Source organism: Dasypus novemcinctus, chromosome 26, assembly GCF_030445035.2.
Source record: "Dasypus novemcinctus isolate mDasNov1 chromosome 26, mDasNov1.1.hap2, whole genome shotgun sequence".
NCBI classification, from domain to species: domain Eukaryota; kingdom Metazoa; phylum Chordata; class Mammalia; order Cingulata; family Dasypodidae; genus Dasypus; species Dasypus novemcinctus.
This window is the reverse complement of record NC_080698.1, coordinates 18,357,326-18,383,175: the sequence shown is the minus strand read 5'-3', so window position 1 is coordinate 18,383,175 and position 25,850 is coordinate 18,357,326. Positions and strand designations below refer to the sequence as shown.

General features: G+C 38.3%; 1 protein-coding gene and 1 pseudogene across 1 annotated transcript in view; one reads left to right on the top strand and one right to left on the bottom strand.

Moving 5' to 3' along the window:
* The window catches only part of DNAH12 (dynein axonemal heavy chain 12), a 377,830-nt gene that overhangs the window by 51,338 nt on the left and 300,642 nt on the right, over window positions 1–25,850 (top strand). The window contains exons 9-11 of the mRNA XM_058288139.1: window positions 839–1,027; window positions 1,606–1,762; window positions 2,371–2,462. Coding sequence (XP_058144122.1) covers window positions 839–1,027; window positions 1,606–1,762; window positions 2,371–2,462 — 438 coding nt within the window. The remainder of the gene's footprint in view (window positions 1–838; window positions 1,028–1,605; window positions 1,763–2,370; window positions 2,463–25,850) is intronic.
* LOC139437674 (cAMP-dependent protein kinase type I-alpha regulatory subunit pseudogene) lies at window positions 7,157–11,602 on the bottom strand (annotated as a pseudogene).

The window sequence follows — 25,850 nt, the reverse complement described above, 5'->3', positions numbered from 1 at the left end:
CCCATGCTGGAATGCTGCCCTGCACAGGAGTGTCCTCCTGTGTGGGAGTGTCCCCTTTGTGGGAATGCCGCCCAGCACAGGAAAGCTGCCCTGCTCAGGAGTGCCAGCCAATGCTGATAGCTGGCCCAGCAAGATGATGCAACAAGAGACACAGAGAAGAGAAAATAAGAAGATGTAGCAGAACAGGGAGTTGAGGTGGCACAAGAGAGTAATTGCTTCTCTCTCACTCCGGTAGGTCCTAGGATTGGTTCCTGGAGCTGCCTAATGAAAATACAAGCAGACATAGAAGAATACACAGTGAATGGACACTGAGAACAGACAACAGGGGGTATGGTGGGGGGGCGAATAAAATAAAATAAATCTTAAAAAAAAAGATTCTAAGGTCTAACGACTGGTTCATAAAATTTTAAAATATTTAACAATCAACTCTAATAACTGTGGGAGCCACCTCCAAGTCTCTCCATGTGTTAGGTGTCAGGTCTACCCCACTCCCAGCCTTCCCCATGTTGTTTGGTCTTTTGGAACATTTTCTATACCAGGACAAATTACTAAAGAATGTGGGTACTTCTGAGTTGCCGTTTTAAGATTGTTGATAGTCTTTAAAAAACTTTTGCATTTATTGTTCTGTTTATTGTTTTAGACTACACTTAGAATACAAAAGAGTATATTTTGCTGAATGAAGATAATTTTCAGGACTTTGATATGAATGGGTCTTGCTACTGATATAAAAATATTGATAGAATGATTTCATTGTGCACAAACAGTAGTTCACTGATTGTAGTTAAAGACAGAATTATTTGTACTTTCTGAAATAGTAATAATTTATGATGTTGTACAGTTAAAGGATCTTTTAAGGAGAACTGTAGAAGGATTTGTAAAACTCTTTGACCCAGAAGACCAATGTGGGCTGCCAATATTTAAGATGGAATTAACATTTGATGATGAGAAAATGGAATTTTATCCTACTGTTCAAGATTTGGAAGATGTTGTGTTGGGTTTGGTAGAGCGGATAGCTGAAGCTCTGCAGGTATTATATTGTCCTTACACATTCGATTTCTTTACATAGCTCTTTCTTTCAGAGTTTTAAATTATTTGAGTTGAATCATCTTTGTCTCTATAAAGTGTATATAAGTACAAAATTTTATAATCCTTTGTTTTATTCCCCTTCCTAGGTTATTTTCAGTTAGAGAGTTCCTTCTCTTCAAAAGAGTCTCTTTGCTGTAGATGACATTTTCCTTCTTAGAACTTTTATTGTAGTTATAAATCAATAGTTTTGTGCTTGTCTTATTTCCTTTACAGGGTTGTGAGCTTCTTAAGGACAAGATCCAAGTCACGTTTGTTCTTTCTAGAACTTTTGAGTATAATCACTTCAATATTTAAGTACTCGATAAATATTTATGAATGATACAAACATAATACAACTTAAGTTTTATATTAGCCTGCAACCTGTACATTTTTAAATTATTTTGCCTCAATTTATCTTTTCTTAGACCATTGAAATCTGAAAAGAATGTTTTAAAATATAGTATAAAATCTAATTACAAACCAACATAGTTGGCATAGTTTTGTGTTTATTTCATAAGATGTTATTTTAATTTTTATTAGAATGTCCAAACAATACCTTCTTGGCTCTCAGGAACTTCTACAACTGTAACTCTTGACACAGAACTTCCTGAACACGTGATCCAGTGGGCTGTTAATACACTGAAGAGGGCAGTACATCAGAACTTAGAAGGTCCAAGAAAACATTATGACTCATATGGTATATATGATATAATATACCTTTTTTCAATATACAAGGGTGCAATTTTAGTTTTACTAGAATTTGGCCAGATATTGTTTAGGATTGTTATGAAACAGAAGGGAGAGCGTGAAGTGAATATAAGTATGTTTTTGCCAGATGTAAGGATCAAAACCAAGAAATTTCTGATTCTGTTGTCAATCCAAAGGGGGATTATAAACTAGAGCAGGATGATAAATCCAAGGGTAGAAAGGAGAGATGCTAAAATAAGGAGGAAGCTAAATCTTAAGTGAAAGCAAGGTAATTTCTGAGAATAGCTTTGAAAACCTGCAGCTCAATATTTTTGGTTGATAGTCTCTTCAGGAGTGTGGAATTAGGATAGATAGTTGTTATTACAGCCTCAAATATTCTATTGCCTTTATTTAGAAAAGTGTATGTTTAACCTAGTTTGCTTAAGTCTATTTTATTTTATTCTATCTATTCCTTTTAAATGTAATACTCCATGTATGTTAATACTCTATTAATAATAATATTTGTGTAGGCTACCTCATTCTATGACTGTATAAAAATAGGCACTTTCCCTTTTGAGAAGATATTATTGAGATTTTAATTAGATTATTACTCTTTAGTTGAAAAATATAATTGGCTCCTTGATGGGACAGCAGATGAACAGATACAGGCTTTTCTGGCAGAGGATCATTCTTTTGATGAATACACACAGGTAAGTGGTAATTCTGTTTTTATTAATTCCTTTGGATCTTTTTTTCTTAAACTTATTTTGAAATAACTTAAAACTTTCAGGACAGTTGCAAAAATTATATAAAACCCAAACAGAATAGTAACATATTTCCCACCAAAGATACCCAGAACTACCATTTATAACATTTTGCCAAACTTGCTGTATTAGTTGATATAATTATCTGTCATCTATCAGTTTACTAAATATTTGAGGGTATGTTTTTTATTTTTTTATATATTTTTAATTTTATTTTTAAAGAAGCTTTTGATTATATAAATGACACATTGAAAATATATGGGGATTCCCATATACCCCACCCCCTCCTCCTCCTGCACTTCTCCCTATTAACAACATCCTCCATCAGTGTGACACATCTGCCACAACTGATGAACACATATTGAAGCACTGCCACCAACCATGGTCAATAGTTTACCCCTTGTACCACATGCTTCCATAGGCCTTGACAGAATGTATAACGGACTGTATCCGTCACTGCAATGTCATTCAGAACAATTCCAATGCCCCAAAATGCCCGATGTTAACCCTACTCTTCCCCCTCCCTCCCCACAGAACCCCTGGTGACCACTGCCCCCATATCAATGCTATAAGTTTTTCCATTCCTAGAACAACAGTAAGCCCACTTTAGTCCATAGTTGCATTCCTCTCTCCATGTTCATTCATTTCTCAATCCTGAGGACCTTAGGATGGTAATGCCCACTCTGTTTCTGGTTGAGAGGGGCCTTAGATCCCATGGGGCAGATGGATGGAACTGTCTTGCTTGCAGTTGTAGATACTCTCTGTTTTTGGGATGAGCGTTGTCTGAATAGTATTCTAGCATATGTATATGCCACATTTTGTTTATCCATTCCTTGGTCGATGGACACTTAGGCTGGTTTCATATTTTAGAAATTGTAAATAATGCTGTTGTGAACATCCATGTGCAAATGTCAGTTCACATCCTTGCTTTCAGTTCTTCTGAATATATTCCTAGTAACAGGACTGCTGGATCATACAGCAGTTCTATATTCAGCTTCTTGAGGTACTGCCAAGTTGTCTTCCATAGAGGCTGAACCATTTTACATTCCTACCAACAGTGAAGGAGTATTCCAGTTTCTCCACATCCTTTCTAGCACTTTTGGTTTTCTGTTTTTTTTGTTTTTTTTTTTTAAATAATGGCCATTCTATAATGTGTGAAATGGTATCTCCTTGTAATTTTGATCTGCATTTCTCTAATAGCTAGTGATGTTGAACATTTTTTTTTTCCATGTGCTTTTTGGTCATTTGTATTTCCTCTTTGGCGAAATGTCTATTCAAGTCTTTTGGCTCTTTTAAAAACTGGGTTGCTTTCTTTTTACCATTGAGTTGTATGATCTCTTTATATAACATGGATATCAAACTTTTATCAGGTATGTGGTTCCAAATATTTTCTCCTATTGAGTAGGCTGCTTTTTTACTTTATTGACAAAGTCTTTTGAAGAACAAAAGTGTTTTAATTTTGAGGAGGTCCCATTTTTGTATTTTTCCTTTTATTGCTCATGCTTTGGGTATTAGGTCCAAAAACTACTGCCTAACACAAAATCTTTTTATTTTTAATTTAAAAAATTTTAAAAATTGTATTACTTTTTAAAAGATTTATTTTTTAAATTTATTTCTCTCCCCTCACCCCATTGTCTGCTTTCTGTGTCCATTCACTGTGTTTCTTCTGTGTCCGCTTGTATTCTTGTCAGCGGCACTGGGAATCTGTCTCTTTTTTGTTTCATCATCTTGCTGCATCAGCTCTCCATGTGTGCTGCACCACTCCTGGGCAGGCTGTGCTTTCTTCGTGCAGGGCAGCTCTCCTTATGGGGTGCACTCTTTGAGCGTGGGGCTCCCCTGCACAGGGGACACCCCTGCACGGCAGGGCACTCCTTGCGCGCATCAGTACTGTGCGTGAGCCAGCTCATCACACAGGCCAGGAGTCCCTGGGTTTGAACTCTGGACCTCCCATGTTGTAGGTGGGCGTTCTATCCATTGAGCCAAATCTGCTTCCCTAACACAAAATCTTGAAGATGATTTCCTACATTATCATCTAGAATTTTTATGGTTGTAGCTTTTAAAAAAAAATTATTTAATCATTTTTTATTATGTGACTCACCATTAAGACAATCTATAACAAAAACATAGAGTATATTAGTGTATGCAATATAATCAGACTGGTATCCAGGAAACAGCACAAAATGTCCTTTTGCCAACTCTACTTTTTAGAGCAGCAAAACTCATAAATTCATTTACCAAGCCCAGAAATAAGACTTTTAAAGTCCTGAATATCAACTAAGACAAACTATGCCAAATGTGATTTCTCATCTGTATTTGACAGCACAAAGATAAAGCTTTATTTTTATTTTTTTTATTTTTTAAAGATTTATTTATTTATTTAATTTCCCCCCCTCCCCTGGTTGTCTGTTCTTGGTGTCTATTTGTTGCATCTTGTTTCTTTGTCTGCTTTTTTTGTTTCTTTGTCCGCTTCTGTTGTTGTCAGCGGCACAGGAAGTGTGGGCGGCGCCATTCCTGGGCAGGCTGCGCTTTCTTTTTCACGCTGGGCGGCTCTCCTCACGGGCGCACTCCTTGCGCGTGGGGGCTCCCCCACGCGGGGGACACCCTTGCGTGGCACGGCACTCCTTGCGCGCATCAGCACTGCGCATGGCCAGCTCCACACGGGTCAAGGAGGCCCGGGGTTTGAACCGCGGACCTCCCATATGGTAGACGGACGCCCTAACCACTGGGCCAAAGTCCGTTTCCCAAGATAAAGCTTTAAATGTGATAATTTTTAAATTTAGACATCTTAAAATTTATTACAACAAAAATACAAAAGGGAGTAAATAGCAAGTCAGATGATTTAAGAGTGAAACTTAAGGCATCATCTGTATCTGAAAATACATTGACATGATTATATACATATATGAAACTGTGTGCTTTTATGGCATTCTAAATAACTCATTTAAGTACAAATTTTTGGCATTTAAACAAAGATCAAATCAAGCTTTAAGCTAATAAGAACATTAGTTTTATTTTTAACTTTTTAAATATAAAAAGGTAGCTAAACAAAAATACAAGTTCAGATCAAAAAACCATCATTCAATATAGATTGTCTTGTAAAATAAAAATATTTGTAACAAGGTGACTTTCTATCCATCACTAAAATGTGAATAAAATCTCTTTCCTAGACTTATACTCCAAACTTAGTAATAGCCTAAAAACCGTTCAAGTCTATGAATGTCTACCATGACCAATTTAAATTACCTGGGAAAGAATAGGAGAGGGAAAAGCAAGTTGCACACAGACAGAAAAATGCTTGCAGTTACTCCCAATCGCCTCTCTCCTGCTCCCAGAAGTCCCCAAGATCAGTTCCTGGAGCTGCCTAATGAGACTACAAGACAATACAGAAAACACACAGTGAATGGACACAGAGAGCAGACAATGGAGGGAGGGGGGAATAGTAAATTTTTAAAAATCTTTTTAAAAGGAGGGGAAAATGCTTAAACTAGTAAGTACTTCTTCCTAAGTCTCATACCCCAGTGAATTTAGTGGAGGTAGCCTCCCCACATTGAACTCTGTCTACCTGACATTTCTTCCTTTAGCAGCATCACTTCCATTTTTCTGTCATGACTTCTGTTTCATCTGTATCTACTCCCAGAAAATTTACTCTCTTGGAATCACAATTCTTAAACAAGTGTAGATTACACTTGGGGTCAACTGAAGGACCTTCATTAACCAAACTCTAAACTAACAATCAAGAGTGTAGAGCTCAAATTCTTATTTTCGATTCAGCATCTGATGATCAATATTTGGCACTAGCTGGATAAATAAAGGTCTAATCCAAGGGTTCTTACCTTTTTTTGTTCCATGAACCCCTTTGCCAGTCAGGTAAAAACAACTGACCCCTTACTAAGTCCACACTATACTGTGCATTATTTACTATATACATATGATATAAATATATCACACCTGTACCAACATATCCCTACAAGAATAATGTTTTTTTAAAAATTTCAATTCAAGCTCACAGACTCCTTGTTAAAAACCCCTGGTCTAATCAGAATTTGTCATCTGAGGCAGATGTGGTTAAATTATAACTTGATATTTGCAGTCTATGACTTGGTTTTAAACTTAAAAGGCAGGTATAGGGAGCCATGTCTAGAAATATTTAAGAATTGGGGAGAAAACATTACTAAAAAGATATAAACAAAACCAGGCAAATCAGCTTGATAAACAATTCTGGTTAGAAAGGGGAAAAACTGAACAGATCATAACAATCTGATAATTAGCAAAAATAGGCATTTTTCCTGCATTAAACTAGTTTAAATACAGGCAAATGTCTTCTACTGTACTACCATTAAAAAAATACCCATTTTTACTAAATCTTAGAGCTTAATGTGAAATCATTTATTCAATAAAGAAATACAGCATAGATGGCCACAGCTTAAAATTTGCTTATGGTAACTGGAAAATTATGCCACTTAAAAAAAATCTTGCATTGTTACACCATTACTCTATGGTAATTCATTTGGTGCAGGGATTTACCCTCACCAAAAAGCATGGCACTCACTGCCCAGGTTGAACACTGCACAACGAAAGGCAGTAATAAGCAAGTCTCCATAGAACTCTTTCTATTTATTTAATTGTGTATGAGCATTCAGTTAATGCTCCAAATTAAAAACAGTGCAATAAAAGCAACTTTTAATATAGACTGACAGGAGGCTATGATGCCAGTGGCCACTTGGCATTGCAAAGAGGGAAAATAAAGCAGTCTGTGTGAGTGAAGCACAGGCTGGGGAGAGGAGAAAAGGGAGGCACATTTCAGACAGTGACACAAAACTGTTTTACTGCTGGATGTTTCCTTTGAGGATATCCAAGCATGGGCAGAAACCACGCTCAAATCTAGATTGGTCCAACTTCATACACTTCAAGGGTCCATGAGCCACTACTGTGGCAACATGAGGATGAGTTTTCACTAGTGCAATTTCACTTAATCAGAAGGCCCCAATCCTCCCACTTCAACAAATGCTTCATTTTCTGACTGACATTGTAGTGCACCTGCTAAACCCTTTAAAATTATGCAAAGCTCATCTCCTTGTTCTCCCTGCATCACAATCTTTTGCCCATCTTCAAATTGGACTAGTTCCAGTGCAACAGTAACTGTGAGATGTTCCCATTTGTCCTGAGATTCTAAAATGGACACTTTACTGAGGAACTCCTCATACATCTTCCATTTTCTTTGCATGCTTCCTATAAGGATTCTTCTTTAGCTGTCTTGGTCAATGTCACACAATTTCATATTTGTTATTGCTTTGACAGTGGCTGTTCTAGGTGTTTCATAAATCAAAGCAAGTTCTCCAAAGCTCCCTCCTGCCCCAGCACTGGTCGCCCATTCATTGTTGACATAGACATCCATCTCTCCTTGATCGATCACATAGAAGTTATCCTGTTCATCACCTTGCTGAATAACAGTCTCTCTAGCAGTTAAGGAAACTGGAAACATGGCATAAAAAATATCACTTCTCTCATTATCATCCAGATGTGGAAATAGCACATTCTTTTCGATGGCTTTGCTGAAGCAGTCATTGTCTTGTAATCTTTTGGTAAAACCTTTCTAATGTATGATGTAGCATCTTCCTCCTTGTAGACTTCAGCACTGATAGAACATCCTCACCTGGTTGGGTGGAGGAGGTGAGCTTTCATCCTCCCACATGTCTGCACTGTGCTTGCTTTCTGCTTATTCTGAATCTGTTTAGCCTTCTCCTCCTCCAAGCTCTCAAAGTGTTCCCTGAGGAATGCTGGGTCTCTCAGGCCATGCAGTGCACAACTAACTACACAGTAGAATCCTTGAGCTGTACCTGAATGTTGTGCTTTTGGACATAGAGCTCACATTATTGGAGGCTGTGGTCTTCCTCTCTGGCAGCAGTGCTACTAGACGCCTTGGTTTTCTCTGGGGATGGGTGGCGGTGGGTATGACCTGAGGGTGCGAGAGAGGCATGTGATGCTTCTTCAGAGCTTCCCTCCCAGCCCAGCTCTGCTCAGTGATCTGGTTGTTGCTCTTAGATTTAGGTCCTTGATCCATTTTGAGTTAATTTTTATATAAGGTGTGAGATAGGGGTTCTCTTTCTTTCTTTTGGATATTCCGGTTCTTCCACCACCATTTGTTGAATATACTGTTTTGGCTCAGCAGGGTGAGCTTGACAGCTTTGTCAAAAATTACTTGACCATAGATGTGAGGGTCTATTTCTGAGTTCTTGGTATTGGTCAATCTTCCTATCTTTATACCAGTGCCATGCTGTTTTTACCACTGTTGCTAAGTGATTTGCTTTAAAGACAGGAAGTGATAGTCCTTCAGCTTTGTTCTTCTTTTTGAAGACATTTTTTGGCTATTTGAAGCCCCTTACCCTTCAAAATAAAATTGATAATTGTCCTTTCCATTTCTGCAAAAAGAACTGTTGGGTTTTCTGTTGGGATTGTGTTGAATCTGTAAATCAGTTTGGGTAGAACTGACAAAACTAAATAAAGATATTTCGTCTTCTAGTCCAAGAACACAGAATATCCTTCTATTAATTTCTGAATATAGGTCCTTTGTGTCTTTTGTTAAGTTTATTCCTAAATCTGTATATATTATTGTAATTAATTTATTCAAGTATATCATCCATATATAAACATACATAAACAGCAAGTTATAATAATAGTTGTGAACTTACAAAACAAACATATATAACATCATACAGGACTCTCATAACTCACCCTACCACTAATTACTTGCATTGTTGTTAAACCATTTTAACTAATGAAGACCACAGTCAAAATATTACTACTAACCGAAGTATTTTGCCCCAACCAACCCTATTATTATTATCTTTATATCATTCATATATGAACTACTTAAACAATTAAGTGTGTAGTAAAAGTTGTGAATTTACAGAGCAAATATGCATAACATCATGCAGGGGTCCCATACATCCACCGTCCACCAACACCTTGCATTGTTGTGAGTTGTTTGTTACAAATGATGAAAGAATTTTGTCAAAATCTTACTACCAATCATAGTCCTTATCTTACATTTCGTGTGTTTTCTCCCCAACTCACCCTATTATTATTTTTAAATATATTTTTTTATGACAGAAGTTGTAAACTTATAAAACAATCATGCACATGTGCAGAATTCCCAAACAACACCCCTCTATCAATATCCCACACTGTGGTGGAACATTTGCTACAGATAAGATAATATCTTCTGGTTGTTACCATGTTCATAGTGTACACTTGGCTCACATTTTCCATACTGCCTCATTATCAACACAGTACATTTTTCACATAGATGCAAGAATATTATATTATTACTGTTAACCACAGTCCATAAGACATTCCAGCTGTATTTTTCCCACACTTCTCCACATTCCCAACACCCTGCAGTGGTGATGTACATTTGCTCTAGCTCACAAAGGACACTCTTGCATCTGTGCCATCAACCACAATTCTCATCCACCTCTTGGTTTACTGTGCTATTCAATTCCTAGATTATTCTCTAGCATTCTGTCAATTGCATTTACATGCCTAGACTACCATTTTCAGCCACATCCCCATTTATAAACTAGCTGTTACTCACTGTGTGTTACCATCCACTCTATACATTTCCACACTTTTACAGTAAAGCTAATTAAAACTTTTACATACATTAAACATCAGTAGTCCATCTCAATTGTTCTCTTATCTCCTTTAAGAATCCACCACCTACCACCAGGTCTTGAAGATATTTTCCTAGAATTTCTTCTAGAAGTCTTATGGTTCTTGCTTTTATTTTTAGGTTTTTGATCCATTTTGAGTTAATTTTTGGATCAGGTGTAGATAGGGGTCCTCTTTCCTTCTTTCAGCTATGATACATAGTTCTTTCAGCACCATTTTGCTGAACGGACTGTTCTGCCCAAGCTGTGTGAGTTTGACAGGCTAGTCAAAAATCACTCGACCATACATGTGAGAGTCTGTTTCTGAACCATCAGTTTGGTTCCATGGTCTATGTGTCTGTCTTTACACCAGTACCATGTTGTTTTTACCACTATAGCTAGGTAATATGATTTAAAGTCTGGAGATGAAGGTTCACTTTTCCTTTTTATGATGTTTCTGGCTATTCAGGACCCCTTACCCTTCCAAATAAATTTGATGATTGTGTTTTCAATTTTTTTTTTTAATGCTGGTGGAAATTTTATTGGGATTGCATTGAATCTGTATATCAATTTGAGTAGAATTGTCATCTTAATGATATTTAGTCTTCTGATCCATGAGCATGGAATGTTCTTTCAGTTATTTAGGCCTTATTTGATTTCTTTTAACATTGGGTTGCAGTTTTCTGAATATAAATGCTTTACATCATTGGCTAAGTTTATTTCTATGTGAGTTTTATCTGTCATAATTTATTTTCACCACTCTTATGACACTTTTAGTTACTTTTATTGATATAATCTTCATTTCTAGACTCTCTTCCAGGCCTCTCTCTCCTGTCTTTTCTTTTCAGGCTCTAGCACACCCTTTAGTATCTCCAGGAAATCTGGTCTCTTGCTTAGAAATTCTCTCAGTTTCTGTTTATCTGCAAATATTCTAATTTCGCCCTCATTTTTGAAAGACGGTCTTGCTGGATATAAGATTCTTGGCTGGAAGTTTTTCTCTTGTAGTATTTTAAATATATCAGAACACTGTCTTCTTGCTTCCATGTTTTCTGGTGGGAAATCAGCACTTAAACTTTTGGGGTATCCCTTATATGTTTTGCATTGCTTTTCTCTTGCTGTTCTCAGAATTCCCTCTTTGTCTTTGGCATTTCAAATTGTGATGAGGATGTGTCATGGAGCTGATCTATTCAGATTTTTTCACATGGGAGTATGCTGTTTTTCTTGGACATGGATATCTATGTCCTTCAATATGATTGGGAAATTTTCTACCCTTATTTCTTCAAATACTTCTGCCCTTTTTCCCTTCTCTTCTCCTTCTGGGACACCCATGACACATATGTTTGCACACCTTTTGCTGTCAGTTAGTTCCCTGAGACCTTGCTCAATTTTTTCCATTTTCTTCATCTGTTCTTTAGTACGCTCACTTTCAAAGGCCATTTCTTCAAGCTCACCAATCCTTTCTTCTGTCTCCTCTAATCTGCTATTATATGATTCTAATGTTTTTTAAATTTCATTTATTGCACCTTTCATTCCCATAAGATCTGCTCTTTTTCTATGCATGCTTTCAAATTCTTTGTGCTCATCCAATGTCTTTTTAATATCCTTAATCTCTTTTGCCATCTCATTGAATTTATTAAGGAGATTTGTTTGAACATCTATGATTAGTTGTCTCAACTCCTTTATGTCATCTCTAGGCTTATCTTGTTTCTTTAACTGGGCCGTAGCTTCCTGTTTCTTGGTGTGTATTGTAATTTTTGTTGGTGTCTTGGCATCTGGATTACTAGAGTATTTATTCTGGGTGCAGTTTTTCTCTTTAGTTTAGGGCTTCCTGCCCTTTCTCCCTTGCTGTTATACAGTAGGAGCCAAGATTGTAGTTTGTGCTATAAGCTGTGGAGGCTCAAGGTGCCCTCATTGCACCAGGGGCCAATGAAGCTTCTCCCAACTTTCTCCTTTGCCAGTGGTAGGGACAGAGTCCTAGCTGTGTGGAATAATCCAAGTCGTGCAGGTCTAGACTATAGTTGCCCACAGAGACTGATGAAGCTTCGTGTCCCTTTCTCCCCTGCCTGGAGTGGGAATGGAGCTGCAGGTGTGGGCAGCATTCTATGCAGTATGGGTCCAAGGTGACCGTAGTTTCCACGGTAGACTTCTGATTATTCAGTCTGTGCCAGCCAAATGTACCTGCAGTTACCTGGATAGGCTGGTGCAGGCCCTGCCAGCCTCCTCCCTGCCAGAGGTGGGGCTGAAGTCTAGTCTAGGGCTGCAGGCCTATCTGGGTGAAAGAAACTTGTTCCTGCCATCACTGTCATTTTTGGTCAGCTGGGCTTCCCCTCAGTCTGGGGATGGAATCAAAATGTTGGCCACTGGCCTCTTTCCAACTTGGGCAGATTCACACCCCATCTGTTCCCAGGGTTATGTCTTAGCCAGCCGAGTCTACCAATCAGTAGCCAAAATTGGCAGCCAACTGTCTGCTCCTCCCCTGCTTTTGGAAAATGCAGCTTCCAATTTCAGTCACAGAATAACTCCTGGGGTGGCTTGTGCTGCCAGAGTAGGATAATCACCAGCTTGGCTGGTAGTTTCCTGGAGATGATGGTGCATCCCCTGCTCGAGGTGGCACTGGGGCCTAGGCCAGAGCTGCAATCTGATCTGGGTGGAAAGAAGCCCATCCCTACCAGCACTGTCATTTTCAGTCCACCCTGCTTCCCCTTGTGCCAGGAGTAGAGTTAAGATGGCGACTATCAGCCTCCAAGTTTTTTCAGGCTCAAACTTTAGCTGTTCTCAGGATTATACTTTAGCCCGCTGAATTTACTCATTTATAGCTGAAGTTGATGCCCAACCGTGTTTTCCTCCCCCATTTTTGAGAAGTGGAGCTTTCAATTCCAGCTGTGGAGCAGCTCCTGACATGGCCTGTTCCTCCTGTGGATGATGGACACCGGCCTCCATGCCATGGAGTCTTCTACTTGCAAGTCTTCTCTGCAAATGGGCAGTCTCCTCCTTCTATTCCTTCAAAAATGTTGCAAAATGCTCTTTGGCCTCCTGGAGCCCCCAAATAGGTGCTTCAACTAGCTCTAGAGAGCTCTGGGTGTTTACTAACTGCCCTGTAGCAGGAGCTGACTCTAGGAGCTTACTCTGCTGCTATCTTGCTGGTTGTTTAGAATACTATAATATATTTTATATATATATATATATATATATATATATATATATATATATATATTTTAAAAATATTTATTTATTCTCCCCCCTCATTCTTTGAGGTCATTGTCTACTCTCTGTGTCCATTTGCTGCATGCCCTCTGTCTGCTCATCTTCTCTTTAGGAGGCACCAGGAACTGAACCTGGGATTACCCATGTGGAAGAGAGGCAGTCAATCACTTGAGCTACCTCAGCTTGTTTATTGTGTCTTTTTTTGTCTTTCCTCTTTACGTATCTTTGTTGCATCATTTTGTTGGGTCACCTCACTGCACCTGCCTGTTGCACTAGCTCGCTTTCTCCAGGAGGCACTGGGAACTGAACTCAGGACCTCCCATGTGGTAGGCAGAAGCCCAATTGCTTGAGCCACATCTCCTTCCTTATTCCTAAGTATTTGATTTTTTTAGTCACTATTATAAATGGAATTTTTTTTTCTGATTTCCTCCTCAGATTGCTCAACAGCAGTGTACAGAAATGCTGCTGATTTTTGCATATTAATCTTGTATCCCACCTCTTTGCAGAACTCATCTATGAGTTTTCAGGATTTTCTAGATATAGGATCATATCATCAGGGAAAAGAGAATGTTTTACTTCTTCCTTTCTTATTTTGGTGCTTTTTCTTTTCTTTTTTTAAATCTAGCATAATTGCTCTAGCTAGAATATTGAATAATACACAGCCCAATATTGAATAACAGTGGATATCATTGTCTTGTTCCTGATCTCAGTGGGAAAGCTTTTAGTCTTTCACTGTTGAATACAATGCTAGCTGTAGCTAGCGTATATGCACTTTATTATGTTGAGAAAGCTTCTTTCTATTCCTATCTTTGGAGTGTTTTTTATTAAGAAAGGATGCTATATTTTATCAAATGCCTTTCTGCATCAATTGAGATGATCATGTGAGTTTTTCTTCTTTGATTTATTAATGTAGTATATTACCCTGATTGATTTTCTTGTGTTGAAAAACCTTTGCATACCTGAGATAAAACCCATTTGATTGTGATGTATTATTTTTTAATGTGCTTTTGGATTCAGTTTGCAAGTATTTTTGTTGAGGATTTTTGCATCTATATTCATTAGGGATATTAATCTGTAATTTTCTTTTTTAGTAGTATTTTTATCTGGTTTTGGTATTAGGATGATGTTGGCTCATAGAATGAGTTTGGTAGCATTCTTTTCATTATTTTGAAAGAGCTTGAACAAGATTGATATTAGATCATTTTTGAATGACTGGACAGATTCACCTGTGAAGCTGTCTTTGGGACAGCTTTGGGAGGTTTTTGATGATTGTTTCAGTCTCTTGTGATTGGTTTGTTGAGGTCTCTATGTTCTCTGGTGTTAGTGTAGATGGTTCATGTATTTCTAGGAATTTGCCCATTTCATCTACATTGTCCAGTTTTTTGATGTATAATTGTTCATAGTATTCTCGTATGAGCTCTCTTATTTCTGTGGGGTCAGTGGTAATATCCTCCATCTCACTTCTGAGTTTATTTATTTGCATCTTCTCTTATTTTTTTTTCTGTCAGTCTAGCAAAGGGTTTGTCAATTTTTTTTTCAAATTCTACTCAATTATTCATTTTTAAAAAGATATTACATTCAAAAAATATGAGGTCCCCATTCACCCCCACTGCCCCCGCTCACAACTCCCCCCACAGTAACACTCTCCCCCATCATCAGACACATCCATTGCATCTGGTGAGTACATCTCCGGGCATCGCTGCACCCCATGTGCTGTGTTCCACACCATAGCCCACACTCTCCCACGTTCCATCCAGTGGGCCATGGGAGGACATACGACATCCGGCAATTGTCCCTGGAGTACCACCCAGGACAACTCCAAGTCCCGAGAATGCCTCCACATCTCATCTCTTCCTCCCATTCCCTGCACCCAGCAGCCACCATGGCCACTTTTTCCACACCAATGCCACATTTTCTCGATTATTAACCACAATAGTTCATGAATAGGATATCATTAAGTCCACTCTGATCCTTACTGTATTCCTCCTTCCTGTGGACCTTGGCTTGGTTGTGTCCATTCCACATCTATGTCAAGAGGGGGTTTAGATTCCACATGGATATTGGATGCAATCCTCCTGCTTTCAGTTGTAGGCATTCTAGGCTCCATGGTGTGGTGGTTGACGTTCTTCAACTCCATGTTAGCTGAGTGGGGTAAGTCCAATAAATCAGAGTGTAGAAACTGAAGTCTAGTGAGTCTCAGGGCCTGGCTATCATATTGTCAGTCCAGAGATTCAAATCCCCTAGATATATCTTAAGCCCCAGCACCAACTACAATTCCAGTAAAGTAGCATGAAAGGCTTGTGAAAAGAGATCCCATCTGAGTCCAGCTCCATCACACAGAAACACCAGCTCCAAAGAAGGGCCAACTGGCATGGCAGTGAGCCTCATCTGCCATGACCATAGAACCTGTGGGTCTCTTTAGCCCTCAAAAGGACTGATATCTGGGGTTGTATCTACTTTATCTGTCTCTGAGACTCTGCTCAGGTGTGCATAAGGGCAATCCTTCTGACAACCTCCAGACTCTTTTTTAGAGACTCATAGCCATATGAACTCATTTGTCTTTTCCATTTCCCCCTTACTTTAGGTCAAACAGCATTTTAAACTCCTGTTATTATATGTAGACAGGGATATTCTGCTGGTCCACACTGAACCTTTAATTTAAGGTCATTTTCTAGTTATGTCATCAGCTGGTACTTGGTAGTGATCCCTCGGTGCCAGGGAGGCTCATCCCTGGGTGTCATGTCCCAAGCTGGGGGGAAGGCATTGCATCTACATGCTGAGTTTGGCTTTGAGACTGGCCACATTTGAGTAACATGGAGGCTGTCAGGAGGGAACTCTTAGGCACAGTGCTGCTCTAGGCCTTGTTCTTATTTTAGGTGTATAGGCTCACAAGCATAGTCATTAGTATCAGGGACTCACTGTTGGACCCTCATTCCTTCCTGGTCCTTACCGTTGCACCTGGGGGACTGCCGCTGTTCCCCTAGGGACCATGACAGAGCCCCCCCCTGGCCAGGAACCCAGTACCCCCCCAGCTGTTGTTTTTAATTGTTTCCACTATGAGTATATCCACACATTTCCATGCACCCTGGACACATGCCCTGTATAACTCCCTGTCAACCATATATCGCCTGTCAATAACATCCCATACCAGTATTCCTCTGCTGCCATTGTTGAACCACTCTGTGATCCAAAACTTCCTGAAAAGTGAAGCCCAATATAATGCCAGGTTCCCTTAATAGTAAAATGGAATATAGCGATGAGTTTAAAGGTTAAATATAAAATACATATTGATTTGGAAAAATTCTACATCCTATCTTTTTCTTTTCTTTTTTCCTAATTATTGAGCTTCTCTTCACAAGAGCCTTAGATCACAGTAATTCACATATACAATATACAGTACTCCCATATCCATTATAAAACCTTTTCCCTTCCACAGCGATTATCTTTTAACTTATTCATATCATATTTACTGAAACTGATGTACAGATATTGAGACAATAGCTTTCAAACAAGGTGACATCTGTGCTTACATTGTGGTCCATACTTTAGGCTATACAGTTTTCTAAATTTTTAAGTTATCCTATGTTTTACATTATGGTTTACATTATTAGTCTGTCATTGTCATCCCCTATGTTTTGGTATAATATTACATGTTTTATATCCATCCTTGCGTACTCTTGTGAAATACTTCTTTTGCCCTCACATTTACTTTGGTTCCATCTATTCAATATCTATTTCCCCCTCCCCTTGGGGCCCACAGTGACAGTCAATCTTCATTTCTTGAGGAGCCATGTTCAGAGATACTTGCAACAGTGTTGAGGGCTTGACTTGCTCAACTGCCCTAATGCCCTGGGAGCCACCCTTTCTCTTGAGAGATACAGTTCCCTCTATTTGACGGCATTAGTCCTCCCCAGGATGTGGGTCTACCTTCACTCTCATTATATGGGTCTCTACCCAATGGTATAACCCACTCTGGCAAAATGAGCATTCAGATATTCCCTAGGAGTCTGTCCTGCATCAGATTATCCCCTTTGAGTATCTTAAACAGGTAACTTTCCTAATTATATTTTGATACGGTTTTCTCAGCATTTTACTTTCAACCAACACCTCACAATCTCCTATGTTCATATTTTGCCCCTTCCTCCCCCCAATTTTTTGGGCAATATTACCCATCTGCCCATACCTAGCCCCCCTCAAACCCACAAAGCCCCACCCTAAGGTAACCCTATGCCTCCATTTTATCTCTTATTTGTGCACATACTTAACCACCAGCTTATCATAGATTTCACCCATGTAGATGTCAGCTTACATCCTTCCTCTACCCCCTGATTTCCTGTAAGCCTATCTTCCAGTCTATAGCTCTCCGAGGCAGCTTGCTTATTTCATATCATTGAGGTCATGTAGTATTTGTCCTTCAATGCCTGGGTTGCTTCACTCAACATAAGGTTCTCAAGATTCATCCATGTTATCACGTGTGTTTGTAGTGTATTTGTTCTTAAAGCTGAGTAGTATTCCATTGTATGTATATACCACATTTTATTGATCCACTCATCTGTTGATGGGCATTTGGGTTGATTCCAACTTTTGGCGATAGTGAACAATGCTGCTATGAACATTGGTGTGCATATATCAGTTTGTGTCCTTGTTTTCAGTTCTGCTGGGTATATACCCAGCAGTGGTATTGCTGGGTCATATGGCAAATCTATGTTTAGTTTTTTGAGAAACCGCCAAACTGTCCTCCAGAATGGTTGGATCCTTCTGCATTCCCACCAGCAGTGGATGAGTGTTCCCATTTCTTCACATCCTCTCCAGCATTTGTATTCTTCTGTTTTTTTCATAACTGCCAATCTTATGGGAGTAAGATGGTATCTCATTGTAGTTTTGATTTGCATTTCCCTGATAGCTAGAGATTTGGAGCATTTTTTCATGTGCTTTTTAGCCATTTGTATTTCTTCTTTGGAGAAGTGTCTGTATAAATCTTTTTCCCATTTTTTAAATGGGTTGTTTATCTTTTTATTTTCAAGATATAGGAGTTCTTTATATATGCAAGTTATAAGTCTCTTATCGGATATATGGTTGCCAAATATTTTCTCCCATTGTGTGGGTTCCCTTTTTACTTTCTTGAGAAACTCCTTTCAGGTGCAGAAGGCTTTAATTTTGAGGAAGTCCCATTTATCTATTTGTTCTTTTGCTGCTCGTGCTTTTGGTGTGATGTTCATGAAGCCATTGCCTATTACAAGGTCCTGTAGATGTTTCCCTACATTGCTTTCCAAGGTCTTTATGATCTTGTCTCTTATATTTAGGTCTTTGATCCATCTTGAGTTGATCTTTGTATAAGGTGTGAGATGGTAATCCTCTTTCATTCTTCTACATATGGATATCCAGTTCTCCAGGCACCATTTGTTGAATAGGCCATTCTCTCCCAGTTGAGATGGTTTGGTGGCTTTATTGAATATTATACGGCTATATATATGAGGTTCTATATCAGAACTTTCATTTCGATTCCATCGTTCTGTGTGTCTCTCCTTATGCCAATACCATGCTGTTTTCACTACTGTAGCTTTGTAGTATGTTTTGAAATCAGGTAGTGTGAGTCTTCCAATTTCATTTTTCTTTTTCAATATGTCTTTGGCTATTCGGGGCCTCTTTCCTTTCCAAATAAATTTCATAGTTAGTTTTTCTAGTTCCTTAAAGAAGGCTGTGTTGATTTTTATTGGGATTGCATTGAATGTGTAGATCAGTTTTGGTAGGGTAGACATCTTAATAATATTTAGTCTTCCTATCCATGAAGAGGGAATATTCTTCTATTTATTTATGTCTTCTTTGATTTCCTTGAACAATCTTGTATAGTTCTTGGTGTATAAGTTTTTTACATCTTTAGTTAAATTTATTCCTAAATACTTGATTTTTTAATTTACTATTGTGGATGGTATTTGTTTCTTGATTTCCTCCTGATCTTGCTCATTATTGGTGTACAGAAATGCTACTGATTTTTGCGCATTGATCTTATAACCTGCGACTTTACTAAACTCATTTATGAGTTCTAGAAGCTTTGTTGTAGACCTCTCAGGGTTTCCTATGTATAGGATCATGTCATCTGCAAATAATGAAATTTTGACTTCTTCCTTTCCAATTTGAATGCCTTTTATACCTGGTTCTTGCCTCAGTGCTCAAGCAAGTACTTCTAAGACAATGTTAAATAGAAGGGGAGACAGTGGGCATCCTTGTCTTGTTCCTGACTTTAGAGGGAAGGATTTTAGGATTTCTCCATTGTAAACAATGTTGGTTGTAGGTTTTTCATATATACTCTTTATCATGTTCAAAAAATTTCCTTGTATTCTGATCTTTTGGAGTGTTTTTTATCAAGAAAGGGTGTTGTATTTTGTCAAATGCTTTTTCTGCATCTATAGATATAATCATGTGATTTTTTTCCTTCAATCTGTTTATATGGTGTATTACATTGATTGATTTTCTTATGTTGAACCATCCTTGCATACCTGAAATGAATCCCACTTGGTCGTGGTGTATAATTCGTTTAATGTGTTGTTGAATACAATTAGCAAGTATTTTGTTAAGTATTTTTGCATCTAGGTTCATTAGAGAAATTGGTCTGTAATTTTCCTTTCTTGTGGTGTCTTTGTTTGGCTTTGGTACTAGGGTAATGTTGGCATCATAGAAGGAGTTAGGCAATGTTCCTTCTGTTTCGATTTTTTGGAAGAGTTTCAGCAGGATTGGTGTTAGTTCTTTCCGGAATGTTTTGTAGAATTCACCTGTGAAGCCATCTGGCCCTGGGCTCTTCTTAGTTGGGAGGTTTTTAATGACTGATTCTATCTCTTTACTTGCGATTGGTTTGTTGAGATCATCAATTTCTTGTTTCGTCAATATGGGCTGCTTATGTGTTTCTAGGAATTTGTCCATTTCCTCTGAATTGTCATTTTTGTTGGAATATAGTTTTTCAAAGTATCCTCTTATGATAGTCTTTATTTCTGTGGGGTCAGTGGTGATATCTCCTTTCTCATTTCTTATTTTGTGTATTTGCATCTTCTCTCTTTTTTTGTTTGTTAGTCTCGCTAAAGGTTTGTCAATTTTATTGATCTTCTCAAAAAACCAGCTCTTGGTCTTGTTTATCTTTTCAAGTGCTTTCTTATTTTCTATTTCATTTAGTTCTGCTCTTATCTTTGTTATTTTCTTCCTTCTTCTTCCTGTTGGATTACTTTGTTGTTTTTTTTCTAATTCCTCCAAATGAGCAGTTAGTTCTTCAATTTTTGCTCTTTCTTCTTTTTTGATGTATGAATTTATGGCTAGAAATTTCCCTCTCAATACTGCTTTTTGCTGCATCCCATAAATTTTGGTATGTTGTGTTATCTTCATCATTTGATTCAAGGTAGTCATTGATTTCTTTTGAGATTTCCTCTTTGACCCACTGTTTTTCTAAGAGTGTGCTGTTTAATTTCCAAGTCTTGGTGTGAAATCTGGGCCTCTGGCCCTTGCAAATTTCCAGCTTTACTCCACTGTGGTCAGAGATATTATTTTGTATGATTTTGATCTTTCTGAATTCATTAAGCCTTTCTTTGTGGCCTAGCATATGGTCTATCTTGGAGAATGATCCATGTGCACTTGAGAAAAATGTATATCCTGCTGTGTTTGGGTGTAACGATCTGTATATGTCTATTAGATCCAGCTCCTCTAGTATACTGTTCAAATATTTTGTTTCTTTAGTGATTCTCTTTTGAGATGTTCTGTCCAGAGTTGATAGTGGTGTATTAAAATGCCCCACTATAATTGTAGATGCAGCTATTCTTTCACTTAGTTTTTCCAGCATTTGTCTCACATATTTAGAGGTGTCCTTGTTAGGAGCATAAATATTTATGATTGTTCGTTCTTCTTGACAGATTGTCCCTTTCACTAATATGTAGTATCCTTCTTTGTCTCTCACAATTGTTTCGCATTTAAAGTCTATTTTGTCTGATATTAATATAGCTACTCCTGCCCTTTTTTGGTTATTGTTTGCTTGTAAGATTGTTTTCCAACCATTCACTTTCAGCCTCCATGAGTCTCTGGGTCTAAGATGTGTCTCTTGTAGACAGCATATAGGTGGGTCATATTTCCTTATCCATTGTCCCAGTCTGAATCTTTTGATAGGTGAGTTTAATCCATTGACATTCAGTGTTAATACTTTCAAGGAATTATTTATGTTAGCCATATTTTGATTGGACTTGTGTTTGTCATATTTTGTTTTTTGGTTTTTTTTCTTCTCTTTTTGTCTTTTTTGTTGCTCTTACACTCTCCTCCAACTCTGCCTGTCCTGTTTTTTTCCTTTCTTCCTGCAGAACTCCCTTTAGAATTTCTTGAAGGGGAGGTTTCTTGTTGGCATACTCTTTCAGTTTCTGTCTATCTGTGAATATTTTGAACTCTCCATCATGTTTGAATGCTAGTTTAGCTGGATAGAGTATTCTTGGTTGGAGTTTTTTCTTTCAGTACCTTGACTATATCATACCACTGCCTTCTTGCTTCCGTGGTTTCAGATGAGAAATCAGCACTTAATCTTATGGAGCTTCCCTTGTATGTGATGGTTTTCTTTTCTCTTGCTGCTTTTAGAATTTTCTCTTTGTCTTGAGCATTGGGTAATTTGACAAGTATATGTCTTGGGGTGGGCCTGTTGGGGTTTATGACAATTGGGGTACGCTGTACTTCTTGGATATGTACATCTGTCTCTTTCAGTAGATTTGGGAACTTTTCAGCCATTATTTTCCTGCAACAATCCTTCTGACCCCTTTCCCTTCTCTTCTCCTTCTGGGATGCCTATAATACATGTGTTTGAGCGTTTTGCATTGTCATTCAGGTCCCTAAGTCCTTAGATGGATTTTTTCTATCTTTTTATCGATCAATTCTACTATCTGTTTGATATCTGATGTACTGTCTTCCACATCTCTAATTCTCTGCTCTGCCTCTTCTAATCTGCTGATATTTGCTGCGAGTGTATTTTTGATTTCTTGAACTGTGGTGTTCATTCCCACCATATCTGTTATCTTTTTGCATTTGTCTGCAATTTCCCCTCCAAGTGTTGTCTTCATGTTGTTAACCTCTTCCTTTATTTCATTAAATTTGTTGGTGATATATGTTCTGAGATCTTTAATTACTTATGTGAAGTTCTGCTTCCCTTCCTGATTTTTAGTTTGTTCATTGGATTCAGCCATTTTCCTGATTACTGGTTTGGTTTGTAGATTTTTGTTGCTGTCTGGTCATCATTTTATCTTGATGGGTTTAATCAGTTCCTTAGCTTCTTTGTCTAGTCTTGGGGATTAATTAACTGCTGTTTTTGTGCAAGTGTTATATCTTCTCTTTGTTACTTTGTTCTTCTTATTCTAATTTCTTATTGCTGGTTGAGTTCACTTTAAAGGAAAGTTTTAGGGCCAGGGAAAGGCAATTGTGTAAGCAAGGAAAAAGTGTAAAGTAGTATTGGTGATAAATGTTAACAGAGCAACAATATGAGATCTGGGAGGATGGATATTAGATTCATGTAAGTTGAGTAGAGTTATAGCAGTAGGTAGAGTACCTATAATGAGGTATTCGACTGAATATGGGAGGAATATGGTATGAATTAAAAAGCTAGTATTTTTGTGAGAGAGGGAAAGAGAAAAGAAAGGCAATAGTTTCAAGAGTGGATAAAAGACAGAAAACAAAACAAAGGTATTAGAAATTAAGAGTTAGACACTTTGGGAATCAAAGAAAAGGAGGTGGAATATAGGAGAGACAGTAGATGATGGAGGATATCAAGATGTAGGGGAAAGGGGATAGTGGAGGTAGCCAAAATCAATTCACACAGAACTGAGGCAACGGAGGATGAGGAAACCCAGCAAATGTGAGGTGTTCCCTGCAACTCCTATTGTATAATTAAGATAAAATAAAATAAAATAAGAAGAAAATGAGGGACAAGAGAGAAAAAAAAAAGAAGAAAGAAAGAAAGAAAAAGGTGGTGGGTAAAGGGAGGGCAACAAGTAAGGAAAAGAAAAAAAGATATAGAACAACCACAACAGCAACAACAACAACAACAAAAACCCTAAATAACTGAAAAAAAAAAAAGACTTTGGGGGATATGCTGGGAGAAAAGACTAGGAGATAATGCAATATTAGCAATCAGGGCAATAAAAAATAAAAAAAAATAGAAAACAAAACAAAACAAAAAAGAAAAAACACAAATGTTGAGGGCTAGGACATTCAAGGACCTCAGATGAACCTCAGGGCATGATGGATTCAGGGATGAAAAGTCTGTGATATTGAAGACTCAAGAGGTGTGAGTCTCTGGGGTGTGGGCCACCAGAGTTTAGGGAACTCAGACCTGGCAACCACAAATCTGGTTAAGAGGTTGCCTGGGAGCACCGCAGTGCAACACAGCCTTCAGGGATCCCTGCACCTGGGTGCCAGCCCTATGGGAGAGGTCACATCCACAAACTCTGACCTATGTGTCTGAACCCTGCAGTTCACTCACTCACTCAGGTCTCTTCTGTGGCTGTATCACCAATTCGACTTCAGGACACCTCCCACCCTGTAAGCCCCCAGAATGGCCACCTGGGGGTGCCTCTACATTGCAGCCTATTTAATGATGCAAATCAGTAACCAGGCCTGGGGGTGGGGCTCCAGCTGGAAACGCTGATAACAGAGTCCAAAACCGAAATTCCCAAGCTTTGCAAAATATTCCCCTAATCGGCTTCCAGACGTCTCCCACCCTGCCAGTCCCTGAAACAGTCTCCTGGTGATGTCTCTTTATTGTGAACAATTTAAGTCCGCTGCTGATTGGCAGCCAGCCTTGGGGGGCGGGGCCCTAGCTGGAAGCGCTATTATTTGTGTCTGCAATCAAAAATTCCCTGCCTCGCAGTAAAACTCCCGTTTGTCTCCCCAAGTCGGTCTGTGAAGGCCTCCTGCCCTGTTAGCCTCCCAATAGCCTGCTCAGGGCTTATGAATTCCCCAGTACTGCAGAGCCTCCAGAAATCGCCGCCTCTGCGCCGATGCCGCAGCTCCCCCCACCCCAGGAGGGAGCGTCCCACGCGCAGCTCCCACCTCCGTGTAATAGAGCCTCAATTTTATTTTAGACACGAATTTTCTCTGTTACCTTCCCACCAAATCGATGTCCAGACACCTCCTGCCCTGCAAAATCCTGAAACAGCCTGGTCCCGAAGAATTTCCAATGCTGCCCAGCTGCTTCTTTGCAGGAGAGATTATCAGATATGCTCACTCAGCCACCATCTTGCCTGGTTCCCCCCGGGTTTGTCAATTTTGTTGATCTTCTCAAAGAACCAACTTTTGGTTTTGTTAATTCTCTCTATTTTTTTTCCCTTCAATTTCATTTATTTTTGCTCTGATCATTACAACTTCTTGCCCTCTCAGCACTGCAATTGCTGTGTTTCAAAACTTTTGAGATCCTGTGTTCTCATTTTTATTCATTTCAAGATATTTAATGAATTCTCTTGTAATTTCTTCTTTGACCCATTGATTTTTTAAGAGTCTGTTGTTTAATCTCCATATATTTATGAATTTTCCCTTTTTCTGTCCATTATTGATTCCCACCTTCAATCCATTATGATCAGAGAAAGTGTTTTGTATAATTTCAGTCTTTTTAAATTTATTGAGACCTGTCTTTTGACACAACATATAATCTATGCTGGAAAAGGATCCATGAGTATTTTAAAAGAATATATGTCCTGCTGTTTTGGGTTGCAGTGCTCTGTAAATACGTTAGGTTTAGTTCATTTATCATATTATTCAAGCTCTCTTTTTCCTTATTTATCCTCTGTCCAGATGTTCTATCCAATATTGAGACTGGTGTACTGATGTCTCCAACTGTTATTTTAGAGACCTCTATTTCTCCCTTCAATTTTACCAGTGTGTACCTCAGGTATCTTGGGGCACCCAGGTTACGTGCATAAATATTTATTATAGTTGCTTCTTCTTGATGAATTGCCCCTTTTATTAGTATGTAATGACCTTCTTCATCCCTTATAATAGTTTTGTATTTAAAATCTATTTTGTCTGATATTAGTATTGCTGTTCTGGCTCTTTTTTTGTGTTTTTTATTTACTTGGAATATCTTTTTCCAACCTTTCACTTTCAGCCTCACTGTGCCTTATGTCTGAGGTGAGTCTCTTGTAGACAGCATATAGATGGTTCATATATATTTTTATCCATTTTGTCAGTTTATATCCTTTGATTGAGACGTTCATGCCATTTACATTCAATGTTATTACTGTAAATGCATTACTTACATCATCCATTTTATCCTTTGGCTTTTTATTGTCATATCTTACTATTGTCTACCTTTTTACCCTTTAATTTACCCTTCCTAATAATCTTTATTTCTGCACTCTTCTTCAAGTCTCAGTTTTTGTCTGTGAAGACTTTGAACTCACCCTCATTTTTGAAAGGCAGTTTTCTTGGATACAGAATTCTTGGCTGGCAATTTTTCTCTTTTAGTACCGTAAATAAA